Source organism: Struthio camelus, chromosome Z (assembly GCF_040807025.1).
Source record: "Struthio camelus isolate bStrCam1 chromosome Z, bStrCam1.hap1, whole genome shotgun sequence".
NCBI classification, from domain to species: Eukaryota; Metazoa; Chordata; class Aves; order Struthioniformes; family Struthionidae; genus Struthio; species Struthio camelus.
The window spans coordinates 2043694-2059199 of NC_090982.1; the positions used below are offsets into that span (position 1 = coordinate 2043694).

At 50.0% G+C, this 15506-nt stretch overlaps 1 protein-coding gene across 2 annotated transcripts in view; it reads right to left on the reverse strand.

Moving 5' to 3' along the window:
* The window catches only part of PAX5 (paired box 5), a 182381-nt gene extending 179008 nt beyond the window's left edge, over positions 1–3373 (reverse strand). Inside the window, exon 1 of one of the 2 annotated variants that reach the window (XM_068927384.1) lies at positions 2490–3373. In XM_068927384.1, the coding sequence (XP_068783485.1) occupies positions 2490–2535 (46 nt within the window). In that variant the 5' untranslated portion in view covers positions 2536–3373. The remainder of the gene's footprint in view (positions 1–2489) is intronic. The other variant, XM_068927386.1, reaches the window with a different exon arrangement.
* Positions 3374–15506: the final 12133 nt, after the last annotated feature.

Consider the following 15506-nt stretch of genomic DNA (forward strand, 5'->3'; position numbering starts at 1 on the left):
ACTTTGAGGTCTACTGAGGCTAGGCTTGAAACCTAGGGAACAAACACCCGCTGATTCTTGGACTTGCCGCTGCCCGAGGCGTTTGTGGTCCGAGGGGGGCCCAAGGGGGCTGTACGGCTCAAGCGAGGGGGTCAGGTCCATGCCTCCGCTCCGCGGCAACGGGGGGGGGGGGTTGTCGGGCCGAAGGGCCCCCCCGCTGTCTTTCTACCCTTGCACGGGGTGGAGGGGACGCCCGCCGCGCCAAGGCACCGCCGCCAGCTGTAATCGCTGGCAATCGGGCAGGGCGGCTGACCGTGGGGGAAATTTTCGTTGAAATCAAAACTTCCCCGAGGGTGAAAGCAAAACGGCCAGGAGCAGGCAGAGGACCCCTAAACGGCGCGGCCTCGGGGAGCTTGGGCGAGCTAGCCGATGTCTGCCTTCTTAGGAGGGAGGGTATTTCCCTGAGGACACCGGACCAGGGCACTTCGTAGTGGGAAGTAGCAGGTGAAGAATAACGGGGAAACTCTGGCTTCTGCCGTTGTTCGGCATACAGTGTAATCTCGCAGACACGCAGATCTATATGCCCAAGACTAGGAAAAAAAAAGGGAGGGGGGGAGACGGGAAACGCCTTGCCAGAGTCTTGTGTCAACGCACGTTATGAAAAAAAAAATCATATCTGAGCCTTTCCAGCTTTTTCCTCACGAAAGGAAGCTGCAGAGGTCAAATCTGGGGGTGGGCTACTCCAGAACGGATTCAGGCAACCGGCGAGAAAAACCGGGCACACACCTGCTACATTGATCTGAAACGATACAAGGGAAGAAACTGGGAGCAGGTCCGCTATGGCCCAGGCTAAAGCCAAGGGATAGCGAGGGGCTTTTATCTGTTTAGCACTTGTACGTTTCTCCGTGCGCCAACGAGCGGAGGGAAAACGTGGGGCCGGCTGCAAATGGGCCGCCACCAAACACCGGCAGCCTTGCCGTAGACACGGAGCCCACGGGTGCCTTGTGGGAAGTTGCAGTGGCACAAATCGCCTCCCAAGCGGGTGCTGTACCGAGAAATAGCTCTTTTAGCATTGCCCAGATCCATCCTCGGCTCCAAAGCGCTGGGGGCGACTGGGGTCACACATCTGGGCTTCGGCTGGGGATGGGGGGGCGGAGGGGTGGCCTGTGGATGCAGGGACAGGAAAGGAGCTCTGGCAGACTGTGGGCTGGGCATGAGCTGGGGCGCGGCCCGGCACCCTTCCCTTCCTCCTCCTCCTCTACTGCAGTCCGGAGGTGGAGGGGGGAGAAGGCTGAAAGCCCCCCTCCGCCAGCTCAGCCACCTCTGCAGAGATGTTGCAGCCACGTCTGCATCCGCAGGATCGAGGAGCTCCTGCGGCCTTCAGGCCCCCATGCACCCCCCGCCCCCCATCTCCCCCCCCCAGCCCTCCCGCCTCCCGGCCTGCCTGCGCCCTGCGGGAGCGCGCAGAGGTCTCCTAAGTCAGCACGGAGAGGCCTTGGCAGCCCCCCTTCCCTGGGCTGGCTGCAAGCCCCCAGACAGAGCTGGGCAAAGCTTGGGCAAGGGAAGCATGCAGCGAGAGGGGAGACCCGGGCGGCCGAGCCTAGCATGGCCCCCCTACTTCGGCCCGCCTCCTCCCTCCTGTGCCTCGGTCTTCCCCGCACCACCTAGGGCCTGCAGCTAGAAGCAATGAAATGCTTTATCGATTAAACGATTATTCAGGCGATTTAACTAATAAAAGGTCCCATCGATCGCTTCGAAATTACATTCTTTTTACACAGCTCGTCAGGGCACGTCTGCACACATACAGGGTCTCCCCAGCCACCTCGGACAAGACGAGTCCGGGGGCGGCCGTGGCTGCCGGGCTCACCCCAGCCCCCTCCAGCTGATGTCCTGCGGCGCCAAAGCCCCGCTCCTGCCGAGGAGTGCGAGACCCGGGCCGTCCTGTGCCGCAGCCCGTGCCGGGCTGAGGACAGGCACTCTCGAAACTCCGCGCAAAATGCAAATCATTTCCAAATGACCGGCGGACCTCTCCACACATGCCGCCACCGAGGGCTGCCAAAGCCGCGCGTTCAGTGTTGACTTTTCATGGGAAACAGTTGCTCTCGATAATCACCCTTTGAAGGTGCAAAAGGCATGTCGCCGAGCAAACACCGCAGCCCGCCAGGGCACGCACACACCTCGGCGCTCAGAAAGGGACCATTCGTTTTCCGCCGAAACTTTGGTGCCCCCCCTCCCAGAAGCTCCCGTCTCACATCACAGCCTGCCCCGCCGCATCGGACGGGCCCTGCGCCGCGCCACGGCTCACGCGTGACACGGGCCGCGGGCCAAGCCGTGCGCCGCCACCGCGCGGACAGCGTGGGGCTGAGCACGCCCACGGGCCCGGGAGACCCGCAAACGCGGGCGCAGCCGTGGGCACGGCACCGCAGAGGGTAACGCCGACCCCTCTGCGCGCAGGGGAGCCACCGGGCTTCTTCACAGCCGCTCGCAGTTCCCCTGTGCCCGAGTCCTACCTGTTCGGCCAGTCCTGGGAGTCGCGTAGGTTTTCTCTAATTCCATTCTGATTTTTCAGGACTTGGTAAAACGGACAGGGAAAAAAGTTTCCACTTTGTGTTGTTGTTGTTGGCTTTTCTTTTCTCTTTCCTTTTTTTCTTTTCTTTTCTCTTTTCTCTTTTCCTTTTCTTTTCTCTTTTCTTCTTTCTTTTCTTTTCTTTTTTCTTTTCTCTTTTCTTTTCTTTACTTTCTTTTCTTTTCTTTTCTTTTCGGGGCTCCTCGCAGGTTGGAATAATTCAACTCTTCCGCTCCCCGCCGAGCTTTTGCAGCTGATCACTGAGCTGAAACTAAACGTTTTAGGTGGAAAAAAGCCTCTGAAGGAACCGTGAAATGATTAAGAAACTAAAGAGCTTCTCGCCATGTGAGATCATGTCCTGTTCTCTAAAACATCACAAGATGTCCCCAGACGCAGCCAAAACCCAAGAAAACTCTGACATCTGCTGTAGAAGGAATCAAAGTTTGTTCACAACCAACTGCCTCTTAAGTATTACTTTAGCTCTTCGTAGAGCAGCGGTCGGCGAGGCGAAGGCAGAGGCAGCCCTGGTTTTACTGCCACCAGGCAGGGAAAGTCTATGGCCAAGTTTTCTGCTGAACCAACTTCCCCTTCTCTGAGTGGGCAAGAGACACCCTGGTTCACGCCTCGGGCAGTCGCTGTGCCCCCCGCTCCCTTCCTGCACGGCGTGAGCGGCTGCGCGCGTCCGGGGGCGAAACCAGGCTTTGCTTGCCCCTAGCCGGGGGAGAACAGAAGTATCCCAAATGGCCCCGGACTAGATATCCCTGCTCTTCATTTCACCTCCTCGCTTGAGAAAAGCGTTTAAATCAGACCGCACCGAAGCAAGCCCGCTTGCTCGGCGGAACAGGATGCGAGCAAACGGTTAAATGCACGTGTTAGAGGGGGGGGTTGTTTTTGTTTTTGTTTTTGTTTTTCCTGCCCCAGAGGAGGCTCACCCAGACTCCCCTTGCACCTCTCGCTTGCGCGGTGGTCTCCAGCCGAAATCCGAGCAGCAGTGCTCGTAGCTGTTCGCAGACCGACGGGCCCAGTCCCCTAGGCCTCAAAGGCGCGGATAAAAACGAGGCGAGCGAATTCGCGAAGTCGAGATCGCTACGAAGTTTATTTTTCGACAGAGTAAATCGACAAAAAAGTAATAGCGTTTTCCTTTCAAAAAAATTTAAGCCCCGAGGCATTACCCGTACAATCGGGCTGTGCGAAGGACCGTGCCCGCAAGCCAGGTTAAATATCTTCCCTGTGCTTTTTTTTTTCAAAACCGTTTTGGTTTGGTTTGGTTTGGTTTCGGGAGGGGGTTGTTTTTTGTTTGTTTTGGGGAGGTTTTTTTGGCGCACATGCACACAAACGTGCACGGGACACGCAGATGCTTGCACACATATACACTCTTACACCCACACACAGAGGCCTTCCGTACCGCCGAAGGTCCCTTTCGCACGGAAAATTTTAAATAAATTAAATCAAATTATTGACGAGAGAAACTGGTGGCTTTTAATCTCCTTCCCCGTTACAGCCCACCTCAGTCGTTCGGGAAGATCGCTGTATGCCCGAGATCGAGTAGTTCCTCAGGCACCCGCCGCCACCCTCGGCCCTCGCGGCTGAACTTGGATATCTGTCTACACTTGATTTATTTTTGTCCCCGGCTGCCGAGCAGTGGCTGCCCTAGGGCGGGCAGCGCCATGGCAGCGGGATCTTCTCTCCAGCCTCTTTTGTGCGTGGAGGGGGGAAGAAATAAGAAAAGCCGAGCCTTAGTACGAACTCCGCTCTCCAAAGGTGCAGAGAGGGACCGCGTTTCGTAGGGTGCTAAACTCACGCCAGGCTCGATTGCAACTAAAAAGGTGACTCCTTCAGCCTGGGATGTGACTGCCTTTAGAGAAGAGGGGAGGGAAGGGGAGGGGAGAGAGGATCACCTCCGTCTTCAAAAACACCAGGCAAAGGCGACCGCATAAAACGAGAAGGACCAAAAGATTCCTGCTGTCCGCAAACCCTTCCAGCTCCCCCTTCACCCCCGCGCCCGGGTTAGCTCATTGTCAGTCGTTGGTAGGGACTGATCCAGGAGGAAACGGTTTAACAGGCGTTTAGGAAAAACGTTGCCCGGACGGGGTCAGCTCTCCTCGCGGTGGGAGCAGCTGGAAAATCTCCGAAAGACAGGACAAATAAATAACCCACGTCGCGCTGACGCCAGGCATCGCTGGAGGATGAAGGACTTGGTGCTCGGATTTGGGGAAACGAGGCCAGAGCCCGACCGTTTTCTCTGCCCTTCCCAAACAGCCCTGCCGGTGAAGGACTCCCTGCCGTCCCTGCAGAGTCAGAGCGGCGCAGCCCCGGCAGCTCCTGCCTCGTCCTCCCTGAACCTGGACGCCTCCGTGGAGCCGAAATTGACGCGACCGTATTTTCAAAACGTCCCTTTCTCTCCCCCCGCCCTCCCACTCCTTCATTTTCGGACGCCTACGCCTCTGGAGGACTGGCTCCCCCAGACGGGTCTATACGTGGAGGCAGGGGCTGGAGACCCCACAGGGCAAGGAGGTTTCTGGCCGCCTTGCTCGATTCTGCGAGAAACGCAGCGAGAGCGCAGCCAGTTCCTGCCTCTCTGTTACTTCCCTTTTCACCAACGTTTCTCCGCTCTCATTTGCTTACACAAAAATAGCCAGGCGGCCCGAGCCCAGCTTGCCGCCAACTCGCTCCGAAACGCGAACCGCCGTTTGAACGTGCGCAGTTCGGCTTGGTCTTTCCTACGGCTCGGCCCTGGGGAGAAGAAGCCGTAAATAAATCCCTGAGAAGTAAATAGTAATAATCCCCCTCCCCCAAATCCTCTTTTCTCACACCCTTGCGCCTGAACAAACCACCCTACACAATGTTCCCACTGGGAACAATGAGGAGCCCGGGAGGATTTCTGTGATCCCACGCTGGAAGGTTGAAGGGAAACCACTTTATTGTAAGCAGGTAATGAAAGCTACCGGGGTTCCCGCCTCCTATCCCATCCCGCAAGCGGAGGCTGCCCGGTCTCCTTAGCCCAAAAAAAGAAGCGTAACGCTTCTGGGCTCGGGAAGTCTTGTGCCAGCGGAGAGCAACCGGGCAGCGGCGGGGAGGCCGATGGCTCTGCGGGCGGCGGCGGCGGCGGCGGCGGCGGCGGGGCGGCTCTGCACGTGTGCGCAGGGCGGCGAGTGGCTGCAAAAACGCGCACGATGCCGACGTGGGGGCACACCACGGCGTCCGTGGGTCTGCGGACTGCGCGCCCGCGTGTGTCCGCGCGCCGGGGTCGTGCGCACCTCTGCGCCGTCGCCAGCCCGCACACGCACGTGCGGAGCCAAAGGCGCTGCCGAAACGGGCTGCGTCCCCGGATGCACCCTGCGTGTCCGTCCCCCCTCCCCGTACCCTCGGGCCCTGGGGCCCCGCTGGCCACCAGCAGGCGCCGAAGCCCCGGCTTATGGCTGGGATCTGGGCCCGGGGACCCCGAGGATCGCTCCGCCCGGCGGCTGTGAGCCTTCCCAAGGCCACGGCCGCCTCCTGCTTCCAAGGCACTGCAGTGCACTGCAGCCTTATCAGGTTGGCTGGCGAGACCGAGGCCTATCCCAGCTCCCCCAGGGCGCTGCTCGGGGTCCCACTCGCCGCTGAGACCGCGCAACGCAAACGATCGTAAAAAAAAAACCAACAACAACAACAAAAAAAATGCGCACAGGCTCGTGCAGCCCTCCTGCAGTCTCTCGTTCTTGCCTCGCTCCATACCCGCTGTTTTCCTGGTCAGAGCAGCCGGAGAGAGGCGTGAAGAAGGAGGCGTTGGGGTCTCTGCAGGTGCTGCGTTTAAGATGAGCCAGCGTCCGCTTCCCTGCAAGGACTTGCCACTGCCACTATGCGCGGGTGCGTCCCTGGGGAACAGGGCTCAGGCACTCGTCAGGAGAGGCAGGTGAGAAGGAACTGCAAGCGGCCCGAGGGAATCGCTGGGGAAAGGGACCCGCAAGGAGAGCTGCGCGCCCTCGTGGCTGCACTGGGCGCGGGACAGGCTCCCACAGCCGCGGTAGCCCCGGCGGCCGCTCCACGCCGCGCGGCACTGCCCGGCGCCGTGCACCGTTCCGCACACATCCTCACCAGCCTATAGCCCCATGCACTTCCCGACCCGACCGGGGCCACGCGTGCTGGAGCAGTGTCAGCAAGTGGAGAGAGGATATTTATTCTTTAAACTTGCGTGTAAGAAATCTCTCCACCCGCCCTCACATGCCTAGAAAAAAAAGTAGCCTTCTAATCGAAATATTCCTACACACAGGCAATACTTTTTGATGTAACCAGGTCTTAAAATGTCTATAGAAATCTGTTACTTTGGATGATCCTTTAAAAAATGCCTCCCACATACCACTATTCCCAGAAATAAAACTTTGGTTTTAGTGTGAAATCAGAGCAACAATTGAAAGCTCTTAGGAAAGGGACTCTCACGAGAAAGACCGCTGCACAGCCATGGCTGGGGGGTAGCCGTGCCCATCCTCACCCCCTCACACACCTCTTGCCAGCGAGGATCAGTCCCCAAAACGCAGGGCTGTGATGGAATCCCCCAAAAATACAACAGTGTGATGAAAGATATCTTGCCTCCTCCACTGTCCCCTTGCCAGGGCCCTAACACTTCCTGGAATATTTTTCACACAGTTTTGTTGTGCTTCTTGAAAGCAGCAATGGGCAGGTAAAAAAGGAGCAAAGATAAAAAAAAATGTGCTGCAGCAGAAATTTGACACTCTTTTTGGAGTCTCCCAGGGAGAGTTTTTGTGTACTTCCTTCTGTCAAGTGACCAGTGAATCTTAAACCAGGCCTAATCTTTCATCTTTTTACCTCAATGCATGAAATCAGGAAGTGAAAGGACAAAAAGCAACCTCTCTCAAATGCTTACAAGTGCACAGCAAACCCTGCTACCGAATAGGACCCATTGTATCAGATCATAGCAAAACTACTAGGAACATCTAGAACAACATATTTGCATAGCCTCGCCTCCCCAATTACCAACCTACTTTGATTTCTGGGCAGCCTCCCTTCCTGAGAAGTGATTAATCATGCTTTTTGCAGAGCGTAGAGTTAGAGGGGTTCCTTGGGAACATCCAGAGCCCTGCTCCAGGTTTACAGTTATTTTGCTTATCTTCCTGTAAAACATACCAATACCGAATCCAGGGAAGGTTGCTAGAAATTATGATCTGTCCTCCGGTCTAAACAGAAATAAAGGGTGGGGTTTACTGGCTTTTAGTTGTTTGTTTGTTTGTTTTTAAATACCCATGTCTGCTCTGCAGAAGCATAGTCTGTTTTTTCACTCTTCATTCTTTCATTTTGAATTCAAAATACGGGAGCTTTAGTGGTGATTGTGACCCAGTATGTTCCCAGAGATAAAACTGAACTCTGAGATGGGTATATAAATTAGACTGAAGTAATTTAAAAGGGCTTGCTAATCTGAGAAATAGATTATTCGATGGGCTGTCCTAAAAAGTTGGGAGTTGACAGCATAATCTAATATCCTTGGTGATCCTTAGAGAACTCTCCACAGGAAGGCATCAGGAAATGAGGCTTGAAAGATGTGAATATGGAAGAGAGGCATCCAGTCAGCAGTAACATTTGCTCAGTTGGTCCGCATGGAAGAGGTGCTCTGTCCCCTTTTAATAATGATCTAGTAATTGGAGACTGCTTCAGAGGGATGTCAAAAATCATATTAGTGCTTCATTTTCCAGCTTGGTCAGTGAGAATAACAGCAGCAGACCTGACGTGAGGCAGCTGACAAGAACAGTGTTCTTTATTTTTGAGAATGGGAGGCAAAGAAGGCAGGAGATGCGAAGAGATGAACTTCTCTTTTCCAGACAATGTGAATTATTACTTTTGCTCTCCCTTCCCCACTACCTGCTGTCTCAGAATTGCTGCTTGCTCTAGATAGACGTGAGCAGCGCTCTGAGATTCTAATCCCGCATATTCGGCAAAGAGGGAGGTTCTGTTGCCTGTCCTGCAGCATGGTACACATCAGAATGACGAACCTTTCTTAAATAGCAGTCTGTAGTTTCACTGGCCCACCCTGAAGGCTCCTCTGCACCACCCCTTTCTGTGTTCACTGGGACTTTTTTTCTCCAGTCTGCAAAAGTACAATGAACAGGACCTGTTTTTTTAGAGATGATTCATGATGAGGCAGGAGTCAAACTAAGTCATCAAAGCAATGCATGGGCTAAATTCTGCCTTACCCATTTTATGGGTACCCTTCCAATGTGGAAGGGTTCAGAGCCCACATGAATTCTTCAATGCCCTCTCCCGATCACTTTCATTGATCTTGAATGTGGTTATTTTGATAGTTAAAAAGATATGGTTTTAAAAGTCAACTCTGCAGCACTTTCTGCCTGGTGATACGCTTACATGCACAGCTGAAAATGAGCCAGCACCTGAGGGAGGCCTGGCCAGACCAGATGCTGGCTTCTACCTCTTCCTGAGAGCTCTGTGAGAAACCCCACCATATCCTCTGAGGTTACTTCAGTGACGTGGTAAGCTAGGGTCTGGCCTCCTGGGAGGCAGCGTAACTGAACTGTAGAACACAGGCTTTCCCAGCCCCTGCAAAATATCCACTTCATTCAAACGGCATAGAAGAGAACCAGGCAAGGGACTGTGAAGAGCAACGCTGCTGTCCTGTAACCTACGGGGCATTTCAGCAGCCTCTTTTGAAAGGCGAGCAAGTGCTTGTTTGGGAAGTTGCACCAGTGAGGGGGCAAGCATTGCTTTCAGGACTAATCAGAGTACAGAGCAGAATGAAACAGATGCCAAAGGGTTGTGGTGTGTAGGAGTGCAGAACAACACCCATCTTGCCTGGGGAGCTGCAGTCTGACCAGGATGGAAGGCAGGAGAAGGGAAAGATTGCTTTGCCATTTGCCATGTGCTGATTAGAAACCTAGTGAAATGTAGTGACTTGCCTGGGGGTCAAATAAGCCTGAGCAGAGCACAGAGCAGAACTCAGGTCTCCTCAACTGTAGATCAAGGGTGAAAAAGCACCTTTCATCACTGAGCTTGGACGTTAGCAGTGCCCTGGGGGGCTATGTTGTAAAATACTAACTTGTATATCGGCAGAACGAATCTGTGGAGAAGCTCACTTTGGGTCTGCAGTTTTGCTTGAAGGAACAGCTTGTTCAGTTAGAAGCCCTGCTTCCCTGTTCCTGAATGCATCCTCCCCACGGATACTTTGAAAAGATGGGTCTATTCTAGCCTTGCTGCAAAATAAAAGAAACCAAGAATGAAGGTTGTTCTGATGGGAGCTGTAGCTGGAAAGAGACTGACTATGCCATACAATGCTTGCTTTTCCAGTCTCTCAGGAAGCGTCACAAGAGGAAGTCAAGAACCAAAATTTCAACTCAGAGTTCATCCTGTGCTGCAACATTTTTGTTTGCTGCTATTAAACCACCAAAAAAAGGTCAAATTGATTCCTTTGCTTTGAGAATTGCCAGGCGAAGAAGTCGATTGGAAGCTAGGAAGTTAAACCACTAAATAGTCTGCTTCCAACAATTGCCAGTAAAGTGGAAAATACACTTGATTGTGACCCCTTTGCTAGACATGAAAGTGTCTAGAAAATGCAAGCAGAAGACAGGAGGTTAAGAAATCTAAGGCTTTCTCAAGGCTCAAACCTCGAGCATTAACTGTGGTCTTCCTTAGATGATGTTTCACGGCAGGAACCTGATTCTGCCCTGTTGATTGAAAAAATGTTGGTTGGTCACGGCCTCCAAACACATAATTAAGTTTAATCAGATAAATGGCCCAGATTAGAAACTAGACAGAATTCAGAGTCTAGCTCTGTCCAGAATCTCTTTATGCCATGTGTTTCATACCTGCAGGAACATAATAAAATATTCACCTGCTTCTTCTCGACTAACTGATTGAGTGTTAAGTAAATACGTTTCTCTGTCAGCATGCTGCCTCATACATAAATAGATGCTGCTGGAAATCCCAGCTGCAGAGGGATTTTTCTTCTTAATATATTTTACTTATAACCTGTCTAAGAGATTTCAAATTTTCCCTAGGATATTTACGGCATAGTTCATGCTATAGGTAGGTGTTTTAACCAGCACCTTTCAAAGGCTGACAGAAATGCTTCCTTCCATAGCTTCAGGAACACTCCGGTTCATACAAGAAGGTTAAAATACATATTTTGCCATGCTAATCACCACAAACTTTGTGCAGAAGTGCCTACATATTCAAAACAGTAGAGGGTCCAATAGATCAGCATAGGTGAAAATATTGTACTTGTTTCAAGTCCCAGGCTGTTAGCACTCAAGAATTTTTTCATTCACAACAACCCTGGATAAGATAATGGTCAGACACGGGCTCAGAAGAGTTTGGCCAGAACGAGGAGGGATGTATACCTTAGATGCCGGCCTCATTCCTCAAATGGGCTATGACAAATGGGACGTGAGGCAAACAAAGGACCTGATCCAAAGTAATTTGCCAGAACCACTAGATTTTCATGTCTGGGGAGCAGAACTAGTAGCAGCTCAGCAGTTCCACCCAATATTATGGGGAAGAAGAAATATTTTTTGGCAGGAGAGGCTGAAACTCTTTAGTTTTCTCTTTTCATATGTGCACCCCAAAACACTACCTAAGGTTTCCGTATAGCCAAATAAGTCTACTCACAGTAGGTCTGCCTCTCACACAATGCAGTTCCACGTTACAGCTGTTCAGGTCCAAGAGTTAGCTGCAGCCAAAAGAGGCCATGAAGAGGTCTTGCACTCTTCTCTCTCTTGTCTGCTCTTTAGCTCTCTCTGGGGAGCCAAAGTGTCAGAAAACAAATAGCTTTCCTGTGTCTGAGCTGCTGTCCTGGTGCAAGAGTTTCCTGAACAGGCCCATGCTGCACAGCATGAACAGTGATACTGCCAGATGAGAAAAAACAGGGGAACGTGGCTAGGGAAGAAGGCTGAAAGAAGGTGATACTGCCTTATCTGTTGGGAGTGAGCCATCATGCAAAATCCTGCTCACACGCATGTAGTCAAGGGCCTTCCCATCATAGGACCTGCAGCTGCACACAGCCGGGCAGCAGGAAGGAGCAAGAAAAAATTGCTTGGGCCCACATCGAGGTTAAACATTCTGGCTGTGATGCTTACAAAGGTAATTATGTCTATTGCCAGCTCTATTAACCTTCTTCTGTTTCTCTGCTCATTATTTCCATTACCATGTTCTCACAGGATCCAGATGCAATGATCTCTGACAAATTGAAAATATCCACATCAGGGCAATGAGACAGACCCTGCAAATTAACACCATAATCAAAGCAACTGCCTAATATTGGCCAACCCATGGTTTGGTTAGCCAGGTGCCAACCTGACAGCTCTGCTGTCACTGCAACAATTCTTGTATTTAGCATGGACATTTTTCAAGGGACCATTTATTTTGTTTAGCCTTCTGAGAGCTCACCGGATCCGCCACCCTCTTCTCCCTATTTGTGTTCCTGGTGTGTCTGCTCTCACATCCTTCTGTCATTCAATCCTTCAGGGCTTTCATGGTGTGGTACCATTTTTCATAACAGCAGACTAAGAAAGAAGTCCCTTGCCCAAGCAGGAGGAAAAAACAGCTAAAGAAGAAAGTTTCACCTCATTTTCCATCTGGACGTTAGCAATTGTTTTACTTAAAAGGCCAGGAAGCTTTCTCGCTTTTTAATTTCAAGAACAAACTCCTCACCTTTTGCTTTCCCTACTTTTCCCTCACCTACACCCATTAGCCCCATAATAATTTACACCCCGGAACAATAATAAAACAATGGATTTTTTCCTGGAAGCGTTCCGGAGCAGTGTTTAAAATCCCGAGGCTTTGAAAAATCTCAGAGAGGCAGAAACACCCTTTGGCTATGGGTTTTGTTTAGTTCAAGGAATGAGCAAACTCTGTGCTTGGCTGCAGGGCTCACTCATCCATTCACACGTCCTGTTTCCTAAGTCAGGCACTTCACCTTTCTAGTACAGTTACATGAAACTTTGGGCTCAATTCATCCAATAGAGCAGTTTATGAAAAGATGCTCCATATACATGCAAATAATTCATACTGATTTAGTTTAATACAATTATAGATCTGGGGTGTTTTCAGCCCTTGCATTCCCTTGAGAATAATTACCACAAGAGACTATTTTTTTCCCCTTCTCTTTAGGTATTTTGGGAATAATTTCTTTTTCTTTATTTGCATTCAGTCTCTAATTCTGTAGGGTGGGGGGCATGTTTAGAGCAGGAGACAAAGAGCTCTGCTTTTTATCATCATAGAGTGAAATGTAGTTAACTGGAGACTTTAAGAACAATACAGAAATCTATTTCATTAACTCCAGATACTGCTTACCTCCAATTATACAACTGTATGAAAATTACTAAGTGTGAAATATAAAAAGGTTGTCTTGTAATTGAAACCTTTTCTTTAGTTAAATTTTGAAATCAATAAGAAGAAAATTAAAAAAGAGCAGTGTGATAATGCTTACCCTGTTTGCTCAATATATAGCCATAATCACCATGAAAAGCCATTTACTTTGTGGTATGTTCTGCAGGAAGGAAAACTTAAGAATTTCCTTGCTTGCTTTGTAATATATTGTTATGAGACCAGCCTAATGTTTCAGTTAAGCATAAGAGCAGGCAAAATAGGTGAGGAGAGAAATCAGATGCATCACTGAAAGGACACAATGGTCTATGCCATCCTCTGATTCCCAGCTGGAAAATAAGTGATCAGGGTTCAAGGGTTCGGCTTCTCTGCTATCTCATTAACACAATCGTTATACAAAAAGGCTCCAGTCAAACCCACAAGTAGCAGGCTTGATGAACTGCAGGGTTGAGGCTGCTCTGACAAAGCTGCGTGGAAGAAATGCCTTCCCTGTTAGGAGGAGGTCACTGGACCACACTAACTGTAAGCAGGCATCGTCCTATGTCCCAGGAAACAGAGCCAGCCCTGTTTCGCTCATGACGCTCCCCGGGGAGCTCTGCATAACTGTCCACTCAGCAGCTCACAGCAATGAAAAAGGGCTCATTTTCCACTAAAATCTAGCTTATCTATTCTTTAGGGCTAGAGATTCTAGTAGATTATTTGGTGATTCTGCGGCTACTGAGATGAAATAGTTTCTGATCACTGCCCAAGAGCGTGGACTGGCAAGTAATGCCCAAGCTTGTCGGTTTGCAGGCCAGCCCTACTTGAGAACGACGTGGTCTTGTCACCAGGGATCTTGGCAGCCTTCAGCAAGACACAAACTGCAAAGACAAACTCTCATGTCTAGCCTCACCGCAGTGGAACAAACAACCTTTAAGGGAAATTCCTCACTGCTTTTATAGCTCTGTTCTGATGTTTACCTTGCTCATTAATGCTGCTATTTTAGTTTTGTCTTTATTTTTTGCTCTATAGGACATGAATATTTTGATTACAGTAACTAATTTCAGGGGATTTTTTTCTAAGTGAAGTTTTGCAGCTAGACAGGTAGGATACTTTTAACCCCTCGTCTATTTCCAAAGTTTCATGTCAAGATAGTTGCTTTCATGATGGCACAGTGCCAGCTGCCCTGCAGGTGTTCTGGAAAGCCTCTCTGGGAACACTACAGGTTTGCAAAGATCTTGCTCTTGGACAGGGCTGCGGTTCACAGCACTGCACTGTAAATATATCCTCTCTATTTCCCTCCCAGCTTTAAAAGTCAAAGAAACAGTTCTAACACATAGTCTGCCTTTCTCCTAGCACAAGGCAGGTGGAATTTATTACCACTGCGAAGGAAGATGCCACCAGCTGTTTAGCTGGCTGTCATGACTGGATCAGGACTGTTGTGGCAAACATAACTGGCTTTAGGCTTCCCAGCATGGAGTGGGTAATCAGCAGCTATTTCCCCATCTTTTTTGTCTCACTGGCCCAGCAGAGAGGAGAGCAACTGAAGCTTGGCAGTGACATATATAAAGTTATAAATGAAGGACTGTCCAAGCCTGAAAAGGGACGAATGATGCTAAGGATAAGGTAAGTGAAATTTATAGGGAAAAGAAAGGCCTCCCGTCTGAAAAAGAGAAAGGCTCAGGCATGGAAGACAGAGATCACATCTCTCCTGAGGCTAGGTGGGCATTAGGATTGGAGAGGAGAGCGCAACAATGTTTTGAGACCTGCTAGATGTATATGACTGGGCCAAAAAATCCCAGTGGGAATCCTGATGATAGTCAATGCAAAGATCTGTGGAATTTCAGAACTGCTGTAAACTCACTCTATTGTTTCAAGTATTAATAAACTTAGGTTTTTGTTTTTGTTTTTGTTTTTGTTTTTTGCTAAAAGCTCCACCACTTGTCTTCTTACTGAAATCCATCAGATTGTTAGCTTTCCTTGGAGGAAAGGACATTTCTCATCTGCCAGACTGCAAAGGAGAAGCTATGAGAGAGTCCCTGAGCATGCAAAGCCCAGTAGTAAATAAGAAAAATCCATACTAACAGAAAAAAATACATCATTTTGCTGACTATCTTATGATTCTGTGGCCATGACTTAACAGTTTTGAGGGCTGTCCATACCACCTTATCTGTAGAAGCGGCGCTCGTGTGCAGCAAATGATTTGATGACTACCATCACTACAGACTTAAGCAAGGTGCACAGTGTCTTAAATGGTACTGTGAGTCCAGCCTGTCCATGCCTGTCCTTTTCACCGCTGAGCAAAGAGGGTGATGTTCCTAGCACTGTTAGCAGAAGACATGTATCTCACCCCAACCACTCTCTGTAGCTCACCAGCAAGGAAATAATGTGCTCCAGACAGACAGAAGCCAGGCACCTTTAAAACAAAACAAAACAAAACAAAAATCCACAGGCACTAATTAGCTAATATTATTATTACCACAGGAACTAGAAGTCCTAATCACAGCCTGGTTCCCCAATATACAAGCAGCTATGCAAGTTTCACTGAAGAAACCTTACATTCATGCCCCTTTTCTTACTTTAATATTATTACGAAAAAACAAGAATACCACCAATAGGCTTCTTCCATCCAGCTCCAAGTGTTTCTAGGAAGACAGCC